General features: G+C 47.9%; 1 protein-coding gene across 24 annotated transcripts in view; it reads left to right on the top strand.

Moving 5' to 3' along the window:
• TLN2 (talin 2) overlaps window positions 1-17,676 on the top strand; it is a 471,505-nt gene that overhangs the window by 397,143 nt on the left and 56,686 nt on the right. For 21 of the 24 annotated variants that reach the window (XM_084967307.1, XM_084967304.1, XM_084967302.1 and 18 more), the window contains 3 exons: window positions 8,466-8,612; window positions 13,219-13,320; window positions 16,468-16,587. In XM_084967307.1, coding sequence (XP_084823433.1) covers window positions 8,466-8,612; window positions 13,219-13,320; window positions 16,468-16,587 — 369 coding nt within the window. The remainder of the gene's footprint in view (window positions 1-8,465; window positions 8,613-13,218; window positions 13,321-16,467; window positions 16,588-17,676) is intronic. The other 3 variants (XM_021094340.2, XM_021094320.2, XM_084967299.1) reach the window with 1 other exon arrangement.

The raw sequence follows: 17,676 nt of genomic DNA, 5'->3' as shown, positions 1-17,676 counted from the left end.
CACCTGCTCAGTGTTGACATCCAGCTTGCACAAAGCAGACTGCTCTTGTTTTCCAGTGCGTGTCATTTCCCTTCTTGGTACTCAGGTTCACCCCAAAACACAGTGCAAGGTCACCCCTGGCAGGTATTGCTATTGCTGGGGGACAGTGATTTAATAGGAAAATTTCCCTCGCCAGTTTGCAAGTGCAACATTTCCTGATGTGTCACGCAGCTACTTTAAGTGGCCAAAGATGGTGGCAGCATGTGCTTTTCTCTTGGGGACAATTTTGTTGGAGTAATTGGTTTACTTTGGAAACTGGCATGCACCCCAAGTTTCCTCAAGGTTCTAGAACCCGGAGAGGAAGTCAGAGGTACCTCCCACGACTTGTACCCTCTAGTTGCTGCTGCCACATGATCATCTGCTCTCAATGGCCTTCACCTAAGCAGACTAACTTGAGGGAACCCCCCTAGAAATATTTGTGTAGGACACTGACCCACAAGCTATAGGAATCCATATTATACTTGTATTTATTTTTAGTATGTTTTGTTGTATCTCTAACATCTTCAGATCAGTTGCAAGGTAGAAGATTCTAGATTAAGAGTCAGAATCACAAAATAGTCATCTCAGAGCCAACAGTTGTTAACCACTGGGTCTATGTCAGTTATTACATCTTATATCCTTTTCCTACATAATCTTCATAAAAACTCTTCTACATCAGAAGGTTCCCATTGTACATATGTGGAAACTGAGACTGCTCTGCTATGTTATCTGAGATGGCAGGCCAGGTGGATGTGGAGTCAGAATTGAGCCTGCGCTCTATGGAAACACAAGCTGACTCGGCGCGGAGTGGGAGCTGGGCAGGGCCAAAGAGATCCGCAGGGGAGAGGGCTGCCTCATCTCAACAAAAGGAAATTACCTGGCACATAAAAGGTAGCTAGAAGCATGCTAGGAGGAGGGAATGGTATCTGCAAAGGCAAAGGTAGGTTGTAAAAGTGTTGCGCTCTCTTTAGAAGATAGCACTCAGTCTGGTGTGTATGGATCAGGTAGAATGAGGGGACAGCAGGAGTAGACTGGGCTGTTTTGTGACAAGCCTCCTCCTCCACACTAAGGAGCTGGGGCTGTGTTGGAAACAGTGAGGATGACACATAACACGACACATCCATAGTCTGGAAACACTATGCAGGAAGCAGCGTGGAGAGTGTCTTGGGCTTACATGCTTCATGTTCCACTTTTCCTTCATGTATCTGGCAACTGTTGAGAGACTCATTCTGTGGATGCTAAAGATATTGAGAGCCATCATCGGCCTTCAAGTTGTTCTGAGTCTTCTGGCAAAATCAAGTCTAGTTGCTGAAGTGATGGGTAGAGCAAGAAGGACTGGAATGCCCTTTTGGCTGATAGGTTAGGGATAGGGGCCCCAGCCCCTCTCCTCCCTCGTCACACTGGAGGAGCTGGGACTCGCCTTGGGGACCCAGTTTGGGTTAGCTTTGCTCCAGGAATGTTTACTGCCATGTCCCCACCCCTACTTGAGGGGGGTTCATTCTTAGTAGAGTAATTTGAATTAGGAGGTTGCTGGGTGTTGAAGAGATGAGCACATCTGCTTGGACTGCAAGTTCAGAGCTCCCCGTGGAATTCTATGTTATGCCCAGGAGCATTTGTCGTCAGCACTGTAAGCTCTATGATGACATCCTTTGCTTGGAAGTAGCAGCTGGAGTGTGGAATAATTTTCAGTGAATAACCTGAAGTACCCTGTGATGAACTAAGATGTGATGAGTGACCATAATTTAAGAGTTTGTATCCGTCCCCTCACTGATAGCAGCTACCTGTGCTGTCTGCAGATTCCAACTGGCTTGTCACAGGGTGCCAAGTTGGCCTGTAGGCCCTTTCCTAAGAAGCCTAATGCAGAGACTTAATCCCCTTGGGTGCTGTTCTTTGGGAAGATATTTACTGGGTATTACTTGCTGTATGTTAGCTGATGGATCTGTTAGATGTTGTAGTCCTTGTGTGCAGAGGAGATGTGGTCACATGTGATTAAAGGGTCATCCGTGGCTTTGATTTGGCAAACAAATAGCATAAGCTGGATTCAGATCCCAGCTTTGCCTCTTGCTGGCACATTATTTCATTTCTTTGTTTCCTCATGTAAGCCTCATGTAAAACTGAATACCTACCTGGTGGTTGTAGAGTTTAAATGAGGTATTGTGCCTAACATAGTAGGTGCTCCCCCGCAAATTAAACACGGCCAGCCCCAGAGCCTGGCGGTAAAGAATCCCATGAGTACAAGGCATTTGCTGTGGGATCTCATGCTCATCCCACTAAGCCCTCTTCTACATGCATTCTTTTCCCCCCTCCCCTCTCCCCCCATCAGTTTCCTCCTCTATCTTCCTTGCAGGGCCCGCCCAGCTTCTGCCTGTAACACTCCATCCAGCAAATACACAGCCCCATCTGCTGTAGGGCAGTCCTCATTATTAGAAGGTTTTTCTCCCTCTGCTGAAGTTGAGATCTGCCCCCTGTAGCCTTCTCCCATTTTCCAAACTCCTGTGATGTGTCTGGCTGCTTTGTTGGGCTTTGTAGTTGAAACACTATAATAAAGAAATAAGGCTCCCTTGGAAATAGACTTCAGACACATTTCCAAAAAAGAACAGAGTCTGATTTTTTTCTTCTATGTTGAGCTGAGAGGAGCAGTGACAAGGAGCCCCTCCAGATTCTAAAATAATAACCTCATTGTTGAGCCTGCTGACTCCACTGTCCTGACTGCCGTAGGCCCTTTAAGCATGCCTTAATTGAGAGCCTTCTGTGTCTTTCCGTGGCTGAAGCTCACGTGCTCGGGCAGCCTGCACGTGGGATTTGGCTGGGCTGTGTGATCAAGGTGAGGTTTGCCATCAAAGTCAGAGGAAACGGCCCTGGGAGAAGCTTGGAGTAATTGAAGGAGGCCTCACTGTCTCTGAGTTGACCCTTTAAGGATCTCCAAAACTTAACCATGTGGAATAGAGGGCAGGCTCTCTAGAGAATGCTTCAGCACGAGCAGATGGGAAGGTAATTCATTTTTGGGACAGCCAAGAGCAAGGATGTGTTCTGGTAGGTTTGGATGCCCTAGTGTAGAAAAGATGGCCTGTACGTTTCCCATGGAGTTTCAGAGAACTGTTTTGTGATTCCCTGCTGCCACCCCCAGCATTGCCTTCTTATACCTTCCTAAGCCTGTATGGGAGAACTGATACTTAGCAGGCCACTCTCACTTCTCCCCCAAAATGCATACTTTGTTTAATACGAATGTACAGCATTGCTGACTTTATTGTGCAGCCAATAGTCTTCTCATTCTAAGTGAAGTTTACAGAAGTGCACACCTTATGTTTTACCTTTTTCTAAATGAGAACATATTTTCATGAGACACTCTCTCTGGAGGGCTAGTCACAGGAGATGTCTCCTTTCAGGCTCCCATCAAAATAAAACAATCTGTGCATTTTTTTTTTTTTTTTGTCTTTGTTGTTGTTGTTGTTGTTGTTATTGCTATTTCTTGGGCCGCTCCTGCGGCATATGGAGGTTCCCAGGCTAGGGGTCTAATCAGAGCTGTAGCCACCGGCCTACGCCAGAGCCACAGCAACGCAGGATCCGAGCCGCGTCTGCAACCTACACCACAGCTCACGGCAACGCCGGATCATTAACCCACTGAGCAAGGGCAGGGACCGAACCCGCAACCTCATGGTTCCTAGTCGGATTCGTTAACCACTGCGCCATGATGGGAACTCCCAATCTGTGCATTTTGTGTCTTAGCTTCTCTGTGTCCAGAAATCAGCCATTAACCTAAATTACCACTTTGCTCCATCACATCCCTTGGGGAAAGAGCTTTGCACCCTGACCCACTTGCCTCAAGCTAACCATCCATGAGCAACATATTTCATATCTCATCAGATGTATTTGAAGAACTTTTGGGGATTCCCATGGCTTTTCAGTTCCGTAGGCTGAGCCAGTTCCTGAGGTGCACATAGCCTCTTCCTGGAATCCTTAGTTCATTTAATCATTCAAAAGGGGTATCATTTACCATCTCTCACGAGTTTCTTTGGCTTCTCATCTATCAAAGAAAAGCTGCGATTTTTGGAGCCTTTTGGAGGGGTCCTCTCCCCCTGAGGTGGGCCAAGGCAGCCCATGGCCACTACATGGGTGGACCCGGCCCCTGGTCCAGTGCAGTTTTGACACTACCTGGCGTTAAGTCGGATTCCCCAGGTAGGGGCACAGGCCCCTGCTAGACTCCCCAGTTAGGACAGCAGCCACGAGCTCTGGCGTTCCTAGACCACCCTCACTCTGACCAACTGGCTACATTCTGGAGTTCTCGCTATCGCTTAGGTTGAGTGATTTCCTGGAACAACTCAACTCAGGAAATGCTCTACTAACAGCTATAGTTTTATTTTAAAGGATACAACCAGCCAAAAGAAGAGGCCCAGAGGGAGGGTGAGGTCTGGAGGGTCCCAAACGTGCAGCTTCCATGTCCTCAGGATGTGTCACCCTCTCAGCTTACTGCCATGCGTCACCCACCAGGGAAGCTCACTCCAGCTTCCTACCTAGAGCTTTCATTGGGATTTCATTATGCAGGCTTGCTTGACTGAGTTCAGTCATATGACCAGCGATTCCATCTCCAGCCTCTTCATCTCCCTAGAGGTCAGTGGTCAGGATGAGAGTATGTTGTCAGAGCCTGTGTGGTCACTTGGGAAATGCTAAGGGGTTAAAGGCTTTCCTCCCAGGGACCTAGGACAGACTTGAGCCAGATATTTTACTTTTCAGCACTGGGTGAGGTTCCAGGGCTGGGTCTCCTCTAGTGGAAAGCTGCCAGGAATTGGAAAACATAGGCGAGCTAGGCCCTGGGGGCTCCAAGGGACACGTTTGGGAACTGGCAGCAAGTTCATGGGCAGGTATGAGCCCACAATGGCAGAGAGAACGGGGGCTGGCAGATGCTGAGATGCTAAGCGAGGTGGCCCCCAGCCAACTCTAGGAGTAGTAGCTAGTCCTGAGGCCCCTTGTCTTTGCCACATGGTCCCTGGTTGCTTCACCTTGTTTAAAAGCCCCCTGGCTGAGGGGTGTGCAGGCTGAAACCTCCCCCTCGTAGATGGCACATTTCCTAATCAAGACTTATTTTTTTCAGTAGTGCTGATAAAACCGACCCGATCTAGCCGTAGACTCATTTTCCTCTTGCCTGATGGGCTAGGCTCAGCAGATGGCCAGCTGGTCAGTGGCAGTTGTCTTCCATCCACCAGGGCTGTAAGCTCTAAGTGCTTTAGCTCCTGTTGTTGAATTGCGACAGTCAGAGGAGTCCCTGCAGGGATAGCGTTCACCGCACCCCTTCCAGGGGACTGTGAGGAGTACTGGAGGTGTTCACACCACATCTAGCATCTGCATACCTGGTGCAGGGGTTCCCTTGGAAATGTTAGCAGCTGTCCTTCTTTTGCTGCTGTTAGGTGGTTTGATGTTTGTTGTTGTTCCGGACTCCCTGTCACCTATCATGAAGCATTTTCTGTCAAATGCTCAAATACCCAGCCCAAGGTACATGATCGTAGGCTTTAAAACTGATATTGGAGTTCTCTTTGTTGCGCAGTGGAAATGAATCTGACTAGTATCCATGAGGATGCAGGTTTGATCCCTGGCCTTGCTCAGTGGGTTAAAGATCTAACATTGCCATGAGCTGTGGTGTAGGTTGCAGACACGGTTTGGGTCCTGCATTGCTGTGGCTGTGGTGTATGCCAGCAGCTGTAGCTCTGATTTGACCCCTAGCCTGGGAACTTCCATATGTCATGAGGGTGGCCCTAAAAATAAAAAAATTAAAGAACTGATATGAAAGCCACTGTGGGCCCACAGGTGTTGTGTTACAAGTACACGCTAGCCTCTGGTATCTTGCCAGCACCCATGGCAATGTCATCAGGTTTTCTTGGTGCCATCAGAGGAACTGGAGCCTGTCCTCACAGCCCGAATGAGCCCAGGTTGATGGATCAGGAGCAGAAAGCGGCGGCAGTAGTGGAGGGGGTGGGGGGGTTTCTGCTCTGACACCTCCCCTCCCAACACATCTCTGCCCTCAGCTCTGCCACCCATGATGTTTCAAAGCCTGAAAACAGATGGCTCCATTTATTTCTAAATGAGTCTCTCCAGAGGGGAAATTTGCACCAACAGCCTTTGAAGGTTATCCTTGTAAAAGTGTCTCTGAAAATAAAAATGACTCACTCAGTACCTTAAAGCCACCTTCTGGAGAGGAGCAGGGCAAATTATTTACAAGGAGCGTGCAGCCTAGTTGGAGAGATGGAGCTGGGGCTGGCCAAGAGGTAGTTGAAGGGGCAGGAGCTGTGTGCCAGGCACTGTATCGGACCAATCACACACGCCCTTTCACTCTTCCTCACAGTGCACCTGCCTTCTCACCTCTGTGCCTTTGTACTGGCTGTGTCCTCTGCCTGGTGATCTCCTCTCCCCGTCCCTTAGCCCATGGACTCGGGCTGAATGTGGATTCTACCTACCTCCAGGGCCCAGCTTCAACCTGGACACCTCTGCTTAGAAGTCTCTGATGCCAAGGCTGGCTTAGGAGCCCTTCTTAGGTGTTGTCCCACTTAGCTTTTACTAAGTAAACAAGCCATCCTAAAATGTGACAGCTTAAAACACTCCCATTTTTGTATTCTCTCATGTAGTTGCAGATCCATTGAGCCCAGAGGGGTAGCCCTCACTCAGGGCTCCTCCTGCCATTGCAGCCAGATGGCCATTGGGGCTTGAACACCTGAGGTTCAGTCACTCTTGGGTCTGGTACCTGAACAGAAATCACTCAGACTTTTGGTGGCTGAAGCAGCTGGAGCTCTGTGGGCACCCCTTTCTACTTCTGTGTGATCTCGCCTTGCAGTCTGCCCAGCATTCAGCCTCAAGATAGCCAGCCTCCGTACGCGGTGGCTAAGGATTTCAAAGACACATCTCCTGAGAGCGAGCGAGGCAGAAGCCCTATCATTTTCCATTATGTAGCCTCAGAAATCAGGCAGCATCGCTTGCTCCCTGTTTTTTCCTTTGAGGCCATTACCTTGTGATGACTGGCACCAGAGTTAATTCTCAGGGATGTAAGAGTCCAAAGGAAGGTTGACGAGGACAAAAATCATCAAGGAGGGCTTCTGGGAGGAGGTGGTATTGAGGCTGGCCCTTGAAAAGAGGGCTAGGATTTCGATAGAGCGGAGAGGGGAAGAGGCGTACAGAACCAGTCCCTGCAGGCAAGAGCGTGAGAGGGTGGAGCTATAGGAGGCCAGCCGGGTGCAGCTGTGACACTGCACCAGGAATGAAGGGGAATTTATCCAGAGAAACAGGCACCTCTTGCCCCATGGAAGGCCTGAGAAGTAAAGATGGACATGGGTCTGGTGAAGAGTCAAGGAGTCACTGTTCCTCAAGGTTATTTGTCTTGTTATCTTCTAAAGTAATTTTAGTCGTAACAGTCAATAGTTAATAGTTTTGTACTAACACAGTTGCCTCAAGAAGAATCACCCATGACTGAAAGATTTCACATCTCGTCAGATGTTACATTTGGAAAACTTATCTCGATTCCTTTGGCTTTTCAATTTCACAGGCTAAGCCCATTCCCGTGGCTCACCTAGCTTCTTCTTGGCCTTCTCTTTCGTTTGAGCATCGAAAAGCGTTACCATTTACCATCTCTCACTGGGTTCCTGAGCTTCTCCTCAAGAAAAGATGCAATTCCTTGGGCCATTTAGAAGGTTCCTCTCCCCCTAAGGACCATCAGGGTAGGCAGGGCCTCTGCACAGGGGCATCTAGTACCTGGTGCCATGCAGTTCTGACACAAACTACCTGACATTAGGTCAGATTTCCTGGGTGAGGACATAGTCCCCTACTAGACTGCTGTTATCCTGAATGATGAGGTGCCTGCACCCATCCCATCTCATCAGAATTTCACTGCAGAGCCATATTATGATTATTCCCAATTTGCTTTGGAACCCTCACCCAGGACCACTTAGCTACTTAGCAGTAGAGACAGAACTCGACTCCAGTACCCCAGGAACTTGGCTCTTTCCCCCACTCCCTCCCCAAATCTTGCTACCATTCAAGGTGTTTTTTAGGGAGCCCCACACCATCATTCTTTCATCCTCTCATTCACTCACTTGCCCAGCACCTGCTCTGTGCGTATCATCCCTGGCCTCACTCAGTAGGTTAAGGATCCATCATTGCTGCCAGCTGTGGCATAGGTCACAGATGCAGATCAAATCCGGCGTTGCTGTGGCTGGGGTGTAGGCCAACAGCTGCAGCTCCAATTCAACCACTGGCCCAGGAATTTTCAAACACTGCAGGGGCAGCTGTAAAAGGAAAAAGAAAAAATATAGACAACCTTGTTGTGCTCCGTAACGGGGATATAATTTTATATGCTCCTTAAGGTTATCTTTAAAAGAAGTGATGTGATTACATAAGAGATTGAGCACTGTTGTCATGTGCTTGTGGAAATGTTTTAGTTATCCTCCTCCCCGCCCCCCTCTTCTCAGGCCCAGCACACCCACGACGCCATCACAGAGGCTGCCCAGCTCATGAAGGAGGCCGTGGATGACATCATGGTGACACTGAACGAAGCTGCCAGTGAGGTGGGCTTGGTGGGAGGCATGGTCGATGCCATCGCAGAAGCCATGAGCAAGGTGGGTCTGGGCTCCAAGACACTCTCTACTCCTTGACCCCATTTCCTCCAAGGTTTCCTGCAACCCTTCCCTCCTTATACAGGCTCTTCTCTAAGGAGCTGTCCGTCAAGGCCGGCACCAACAAGCTGCCTCTTTTCCTGAAGGTTCTGATTAATGTGTAGATTTCTAGTGGCTTGCAATGTATTCTTCATTCTTTGTTATTTGTTAACTTTTGAAAGCCAGTTGCACCCTTCCTTCCACATTTATACAGTTGAGGGATAAATGGAGATGGAGAAGGCTTTATTGGTCCCCTTACTTATAAAATGGAAGTAATTATTTACCTCCCCTGTCTACCTCATATTGTTGTGAGGGACCAACTCCAAAGTGAAATAATGCAGTGAGTGCCAAGGGCTGGTCCTCAGAATGGCTCCTTTGGAATCTCTGGGACCATTTTACTTTACTGTATTTTTTATTGAATTATAGTTGATTTACAATTGTGTATTAATTTCTGCTGTACAGCAAAGTGATTCAGTTATACACTTTTTTTAATATTCTTTTCCATTATGGTTTATCATAGGACATTGATTATAGTTCTTTGTGCTATGCAATAAGATCATGTTGTTTAGCCTCTCCGTGTTGAATAGCTTACATCTGCTAACCCCAACCTCCCACTCCAGTCCTCTCCCACTTCCTCTCCTCTTTGGCAACCACAAGTCTGTTCTCCTTGTCAGTGAGTTTGTTTCTGTTTTGTAGTTATGTTCATTTGTGTCATATTTTAGATTCCATATATAAGTGGTATGTGGTATTTGTCTTTTTCTTTCTGACTTATTCCACTTAGTATGATGATCAGAGTTGATCCATGTTGCTGAGAATGGCATTATTTTGTTCTTTTTTATGGCTGAGTAGTATTCCATTGTGTATATGTACTACATCTTCTTAATCTATTCATCTGTCAATGGACTTTTAAGTTTTTTTCAAGTCTTGGCTATTGTGAATCATGCTGCTATGAACATTGGGGTGCATATATCTTTTTGAATTATAGTTTTACTGGATGTATGCCCAGGAGTGGGATTGCTGGATATATGGTAGTTCTATATTTAGTTGTTTAAGGAACTGCCATACTGCTTTCTATAGTGTAGAAACAGTGTAGGAGGTTTCCCTTTTCTTCACATCGTCTTCCTAGGAGCATTTTAGAATGCACATTCCTAACCTCATGATGAACCCTGATCACTTGGAATCTCTATGAGGTGGAGCCTAGTATTTTAAAAACCTCACCATGGTTCTGGTATCCAGCCAGATGCAAAAACCACTGAAATGGTAAATATAAAAGCTTCTCGTGGACAACAGACATAGATGGCCTCAGTATCATTTTTCCTCAAGTGACCCATCAGTTGAGCGTCAGTAGGGAAGGATGACTGGACAGTATCTCCTGCTTTTTCCCCAAGGAATCCTTCACTCCTCATGGCAGTTTGATATTCATTAGAGTTAGCAACCACTCATCAGCATCTAATTGCCATCCTCTGATAGCACAGCCAAGAATTTTAGACTTTGTGTTTTGAAATGTCCATTGTCAGCTTGTGAATACATTATTGTGGTTTTTCAGAATAATAAGTGGTCTTTAATTGCTAATTTAGAAAAGATTGGTTGACTTATATCTCCATAAGGAAACAATAGCCTGAAACTATAATTAGGATAATTGCCCTTAAACATCATGCAATCATTATCAAACTGACAAAGTCCCAAGCCGGGCTGGGATGCTGGCGGTCCCTGAGAGAACCCAGGCTTGCCTTGTCATAGCACTCCAGTAATTTCTGCTGTGGGCTTCTCATGCTTCAAATTTGGACAGTTTGGCAGAAAATGAGTGAACTCCTTCTCTTCCTCCAGGTCCTTGGATAAGTCTCAGTGGGTTGGTTTGGGTTTCAGAACATCAGAACACCAGAGCTTTGAGATTAAGCCATACATCTGCAAAAGGTATTGAGTAACGGAACTCTCAGGGTTTCTCAGTACAAATTAAAAATTGAAATGATAATCTTTTTCTTCTGAGGAGGTGTTTTTCACCATTGCCGCAATGATAGGGAAGAGTTCCCTAGAAGATGGAAGTCTTTGGATAGCCTTTGAGCCTTGCGTATTGGGATGGATCTTCAGGAAGAAAAGTGACTCTGGCGATGTCTGATTTCAGGGGTGGAGCAGCTGCTTTCTTGGCCCAGGAAACACTTGCTTCTGAAGGGCTGGGAAATAGGGCTCTATTACCTGATAGTAATAATTAAGAACTGCTAACGACATGAGCAGCAAAGGCTGGGAATCAAGGGTTTTTTCCCCTCAGTTCTGCAAAGTATATACTTGAGGTTTCATTGATACCCCTTAACTCCTGTCTACACAGACCTCACACCTAATATACCTCTTCCCCACTGTCCCTTTGCTAAGCCCACATGGCCTGCCTGTCACTCAGGACTTTGTATTCAGTGATACCTTTGGTGCTTTGAGCTCCTAAATAGCAGCACATTATAAATATATCATTTTCTATCTGAGTTTGGATTATTGGTTAAAACATTGATATACTGTTAGAATCATTGTCTAAAATTCTTAAAGGCGGCGAATGGCAGAAAAAATTCTAGTGTACCTAAAGTTGATCTAATGCGAGTGCAGTTCTCGGCGCTTTTGGAGCTTCTGCTACGGAGAGTTTCATGAGAGTCTCTGTATCTAAGCACCAGAAGATTGAAAATGAATAGGTTTCCACGAAGTCATCAGCTTTCTGGGTGACCTTGGGCAAATCACGCAAGCTCTCTGAACCTTGGTTTCCCCATTCAGTGAGCTTAGTCTTAATCTTTGGGATTCTATGACCAAGTCCCTTTTGTTTGTTTGCAGGATATTTTTTTCTTTTTGGCCAAGGGAGGATTAAAGGAACAAAACAAACAAAAATCCTGGTGTCTACATCAGTGATATTTCATAAAATAAACATACTAACACCCCCAAAACATAGGAAGGCTACAATCTCAGAATACAGGAATAGCCTTTCAACTAAATAAGTTTGGAATCCTAAAAAAAAGTCACTACTTTATTCATTCGTTGCTCACTGTCTTCACACTGACAGAAGGTTCATCATGGTGACCAGCAGCCACTATATGTTCTAAACTGCCCTCTAGCTCCAACATCCTGGCCTGTTTGCAGTTACACCACATCCCATATGAAGGCTCCCAGCACCTGGCTCAACCCTTTACAAGATACCCAGTCAACTTATACTAAGCGATGAGTCTCCAACTCAGTCCTCATTTGACCAGCAGGGCCCCAGTGGTGTGATAAAGTTATTTGTCAGTGTCTGACTCCTTGATGAAGAAACAAAAAAATCTACACTGGAGTTTGTGTTGTTGGTTTGGTAGAAATTACGTCCTAGCCTGTGCAGCCACATTATACTAGGCTGCAGTGCTACCTACATTCATTCAACTCACATTGTAGCTTGGATCTGCTCACAGCATGTCCCTCTCCTTAACAACTCCATGTAACCTTTTGCTAATTCCCCTCTGGTCTCTAGTCTCTTCCCAGACCACAAACTATGTGGCAGAGAGCTGCCTGGAGAGATCTTCTCAAAAATATGCCTACCCCAGATCCCACTGTTTTCTTCATGGTTCCTTCATGCCCCCTTCTGTTTTCCTTATGCACTCTTTTTATATTCATTTATAGTCACCTTATCTCTTCACCTAGAATATCATTCAGTAACCAGAGGTGACAGTCACAATGTACTGGTGGTGAGGATGGCTTGTCTTTTTCAGCATCCTCATCATAACAGACAGTATCATTATGTATGGTCATCCTCTCCTCTACCTTCATGGAGATGGCATATTATCTCCCTTGACCTTTGCTTCAACCTTCTGATGCTTGGATGTTTCCAGTAAAAGACCTGAGAAGCAGTTTAAATTCCTAGCTTGAGGCTGATTCACAAGTCCTAGAACCAGGTCTCAAGTTCACGTCTTCTGAGCCAATCAGTCCCCAGCTCTTCAAGGGACACACAACCATCCCACTTCTCCACCTCTTGTACTCCACACGGATCACACCCTTCTTGCAGTTCCTTTGGTGCTAGAGTTCGATGAGCAACAAGCTGTGGCTAGTGCTTCCAGTTCCTTCTCTTCCCCAACTTAGATCAGAGTGGGGCTTCTGGGTGCATGTAGACATCCATGGGCTACCCCATTCCTAGGGAAGCCCTTCATGATGTAGGTTTAGCCTCCTCACCCAGCTCGTTGCCCTCTATTCTGACTTCCCTGCAAGTGTCTGACTCACGCCCACCTCCGCATGCCTGAGCGCACTTCCCTCTCTCGAGACTCCTCCCCTGCCTTTGTATGCAGCAGACGCCTTGCCTGGTAAGACTTGGCTGAAGCATCATTCCTCCGAACAGCGCTCCCACTCCCCTAAGAAAAACGGGGCCCTCCCTTTGCCTGTGTGCCCTGAGCACCTGTTGTGCATCTCTAGCGAAGTCCTTATCACCAAACTTGGGGAGCCTGTCCATTCTGGGCCAAGGAAACTCAGAAGGCCTCCCCTTTTTTCCAAGTTCGGGATTCTTCAGAAGAACCCCCCCTCCACGCGCGCTTCAGCAGGGCCTCTGGTGACCTGTGGGTTGTTTTCCTCTCCTCTGTAGCTGGATGAAGGCACTCCTCCAGAGCCAAAGGGGACGTTCGTCGACTATCAGACTACAGTGGTTAAATACTCCAAAGCCATTGCGGTAACGGCTCAGGAAATGGTAAGGAGAAAACGGGCTGCCCCGCCCACTGTTGGTTGCCCTTCCATCCACCACACCACTGACTCTTGAGATCTGGGGTCTGGGCTGGAGAGAGATCAGGCCCCTGAGTTCCTAGTTCCCCTTGCGCCCCAGCTTTGTCCTTATCTGTGGTCTTTCTGGCTGCCTGTGGTCTAGAAGTCCCAGGCCACTGAACTGCTTATCTCATTCAAAAGCTCCAAAAGGAAATGAATGATGAATGAGATTTGAGCATGAGGACAGGGGAGCGAGGAAAGAGAGAAAATTAGAATCAAGGAGGAAATGAGAAGGAAATTGCAAGTTAAGGAGAAAGAAGAAAAAATCCTATATATCTCACAGAGGACTTGAAATGTTTTTATACATTATAGTTATAGTACAAGAGAAGACACTTGGGAATAGAACCAAAATTTTCTGATGGAATCAAATTATAATACTTGGACAAGACTTGGACAGTACTTAAAATGAGCAATAAGATATTGCCACTCTTGGAGTTCCCGTCATGGCTCAGTGGTTAACGAATCCGACTAGGAACCATGAAGTCGTGGGTTCGATCCCTGGCCTCACTCAGTGGGTTAAGGATCTGGTGTTGCCGTGAGCTGTGGTGTAGGTCACAGACATGGCTTGGATCTGGCGCTGCTGTGGCTGTGGCATAGGCTGGCGGCTACAGCTCCAATTCGACCCCTAGCCTGGGAACCTCCACATGCTGTGGGTGTGGCCCTAGAAAAGACAGACCAAAAAAAAAAAATTTGCCACTCTTACAGGCAAAGTGAAACTGTGATCATGTAAAATTTTTTTTCTCCTGACAACAAAAGCCATGTGACTTTTGGAGGGTTTTTTTTGTTTTGTTTTGTTTTTTTGTTTTTTGGTTTTTTTTGCTAAAATGCAATGCAGTCAGAATTGTATTATATGGATATTTAGATATAAATGGCATTGAGAGACAGTGAATGCTATCCTGATAGGTTAAAAAGTTGTACCCCCAAAAAATGTCCTCAAAGAATTAATAGACGGACATAGTAAAGAAGTTGTTAACTTTTGAAGGCTCAGATATCCCAGGGTAAAATTGAAAGATGCCTCTTTGATGCTGCCTCGTAAGCCTGAGTTGGAGGGACCAGATGGCTCCACCACATGGTTCCTGCCCCATCAGGCCCGGCGCCTCTCTGGATGGTTTTGTCATGTAGTCTTGTGTCCACTAGAGGTTGAGCTTGGACCACAAAGGCTTGCCTGGCTGCTGCTCCTCATTCTTAGAAACTCTGCAGTTGTGCCAGGCTCATTGCTGTTCGAAAGGACTTGGGCTGGAGAGGAAGGGAGGAACAGTGCCTGACTCAGAGACTCGGGGAAGGCTGGAGGCGCCGGGTCCCGCCCTGCTCAGAATTGCTCAGGGGCGGCTCTGGTCCCATCCGTCAGCCCTGCGGTGGCGGTTCCTCTGATCAGGGAGCACAGCGAGCAGGGGAGAAAATGTTTCCAGGGGCCTCAGGTGTTTCTGAAGTGTCTCCTGGGCTAGGTTCTCAGCTGGCCCATCTTGACCCTGAGTGTCCTCTGTAGCCGCTCCTGGGATGGCTGGTCGGGGTCCTTGGGGTGGGGAGGGGGGCGGTGAGAGTGCCCTCATGGCAGGGCTCCTCATGGCAGGGCTCACAGTACACAGTACAGCCTTGCTCTCCTGGGGTTCAGCGTGGGTTCCTTGGGAACCCACACCTCAGCCTGAAAGGTGACATTTCTTTTTTGGGGACCACACCCACGGCATATGGAGGTTCCCAGGCCAGGGGGCCAATCAGAGCTACAGCTGCCAGCCTATAGCACAGCCACAGCAATGCCAGATCTGAGCCTCATCTGTGACCTACACCACAGCTCATGGCAACACCAGATTCTTAACCCACCGAGCGAGGCCAGGGATCGCACCTGCAACCTCATGGTTCCTAGTCGGATTCATTTCCTCTGGGCCACAACAGGAACTCCCGAAAGGTGACATTTCATGGTAAACATGCCTTCAATGGGCCTCACATTCCCATCCAGCCTCAGTGGATGCACGGTCCTCTAACAGGATTTTTTAGGAGTTCCCTGGTGGCTCAGCAGGTTTAAGGACCTGGCGCTGTCACTGCTGTGGGCTCTGGTTACAGCTGTGGCCTGGGTTCGATCCCTGGCTGGGGAACTTATGCATTCCATGGTCAAAGCCAAAAAAAAAATTTTTTTTAATTTTTTAAGCCCTTTAAGATTAAGGATTTCCAGGGCAGGCTGGGGGAAGGTGACTGGAAAGAAAAAAAAAAACAATCAAAGACTTCAGATGCCTCAAAGAGAAAGGAAGTATTTTCACCCAGATGAGTAGGCAGGGCAGAAAAGAAGCCTCAGACCTGAGCAAGGCGCAGGTACCTTTCTGGGTGGCAGACAAGAATTGCCCTGTGAAAACTAAGGGGTGTTTTTGTCCCTTGGAAGGGAAAACTAGAAACTAGCATGTTATGTAGGTATAGGGTACGTGGTTTTCTATGAAACAGGAGGAAAATACAGAATATCTTGAGAGTGGAAAAGAGAGAGCTTGACCATTTAGGCTACAGTATACCCTTCCCTGAGTTTGTGGCTGAAGCGTTGTCATTCTTTGGCGCAGTGTTATTACAAAGCCGTATTCTGTGAGTTTCTTTGGCCCCAGCATTAGGCTTATCCATCACTTCAGTTACGATTTCCTAATGACCCCGTCCTCATGCCCGCTCTCGGCCGTGTGGGACCTGCTTCCGGGTTTCCAGAGACCAGATCAGCTGGGAGCAGTGTGCAACCAGGGCTGTGCCCCCTGTGATTTCTCTGGGGAGCTGACCTGATGACCCCTCAGGGCAAGGCTGGCCGGAAGCTGCTGCTCTCACGTCCCGAAGGGTGGACCCTGAGGCCCGGCCTCCTTGCTGAACAGCCTGAACCTGAGCATGTTGCATTGACCTGGGAAGGACCCCCTGGCGAGAGGGCCCTGGCCTGTCGTGTGGGCTGCGCATGGGCTTTGCTTGAACTGCCCTCTGCAGCGCCCAGCCCCAAATGCAAGCCACAAGCTTAAAAGTGAATGAGACCCTTTGGCATCCGGTGGTATTAACACGTGGTTCTCATGCTTTTCTCTGTGTGTCCGTGTGTGTTTGTGTCTTGCTTGTTTTCTTTTTCCAGATGACTAAGTCGGTTACTAACCCGGAGGAGTTGGGAGGACTGGCTTCACAAATGACCAGTGACTATGGGCACCTGGCTCTCCAGGGCCAGATGGCAGCAGCCACGGCGGAACCAGAGGAGGTCTGCCACCTTAAGTCCCTCTTTTAAGAAGCACACCCACCCTGGTGCCAACCCCCAGGGGATTCTCCATAGCTTAGCTCCACTCCAGAAGACCCCAGCGTCCTGGCCAGAACCAGGCTTAGTTCCCTCTTCCGTGCTGCCAGCCCCCCAGCTTCAAACTCAGTACCCCCACCCCTGCCCCATGCTTCAGGCTCACTGTCCTTCCTGAGGCTCTGACACAGCCCTGGCGCCGTCTGGGGAGGTGAGTCAGAAGGACTCTGTTAATAGAGCTCTGCCCGGTTTCCCATCCCCCAGCCTGTCACCTAATGCCAAGGGAAGAACACGCACTGCCACCCTCCTGTCACTTCCTACTCCTGCGTAGCAGTCCCCCTCAATCATTTGTATGTTTTCCAAAGGCTCACGGAAGTTTTAGAGGAACCAAGTGTAGGATTCAGCCACCCCTCCCTTGAGAAAGGGCCATGTATGTAGCTAACTTGCTTTCAGGAAACAGAGTCTTACACAAATATTGTTGGTGGCTTTTTAAGAACTGGCCCAGATCCTTGTCCCCATACCTCCCATGGACTCCTCTTCTTACTACCTCTCTTTCCTAAATTCACTTTCCCTGGTGGCCAAGAGGACTTGCACCCATAAGAGTCTTAAAATAGCACAAGTTTGACTCCAGAGGCCCCTTTCTCAGCGGTCCCATGTCTAGTACCTCTGAGAAGTTGAGTGGTCCGTGGGCAAGCAGGCGGGGTGGGTGGGGCTCTGAGGTGCCTGATTATATCAGTGTTAACACGGAGAAGGGGCCCAGGCCCAAGCTCTAGATGGCTCCTTAGAGAAAGAAAGCTCGGTCTGCGATAAAGAATAATGGAGTGGATTGCAGGGACCCTGGGAAGACAAGGTAACTCCATCCCTGAAATTCAGAAAGCTGTTTATGGAGGGCGAACCCTGTTCATGGCGTCCCTAAGGGCGCCGGGCTATCAAGGCAGAAGGCTTTGGCTGGTCTTCCCTTCTCCTTGTGATGGCAGACAGTGTCCCCAAGTTACTCAGTGCTGCTGTTTCTCCTGGGGGGGTCAGGTCTAAGCATGTCTTCACAAAGACTCTCAGCGA

This window comes from Sus scrofa, chromosome 1, assembly GCF_054392235.1.
Source record: "Sus scrofa isolate SSC_HxYL_T2T_F1_AM1 chromosome 1, Sscrofa_HxYL_maternal_Yorkshire_Landrace_v2.0, whole genome shotgun sequence".
Classification (NCBI taxonomy): domain Eukaryota; kingdom Metazoa; phylum Chordata; class Mammalia; order Artiodactyla; family Suidae; genus Sus; species Sus scrofa.
Note: the sequence above shows the minus strand (reverse complement) of the source record. Positions and strands in the feature narration are given on the sequence as shown.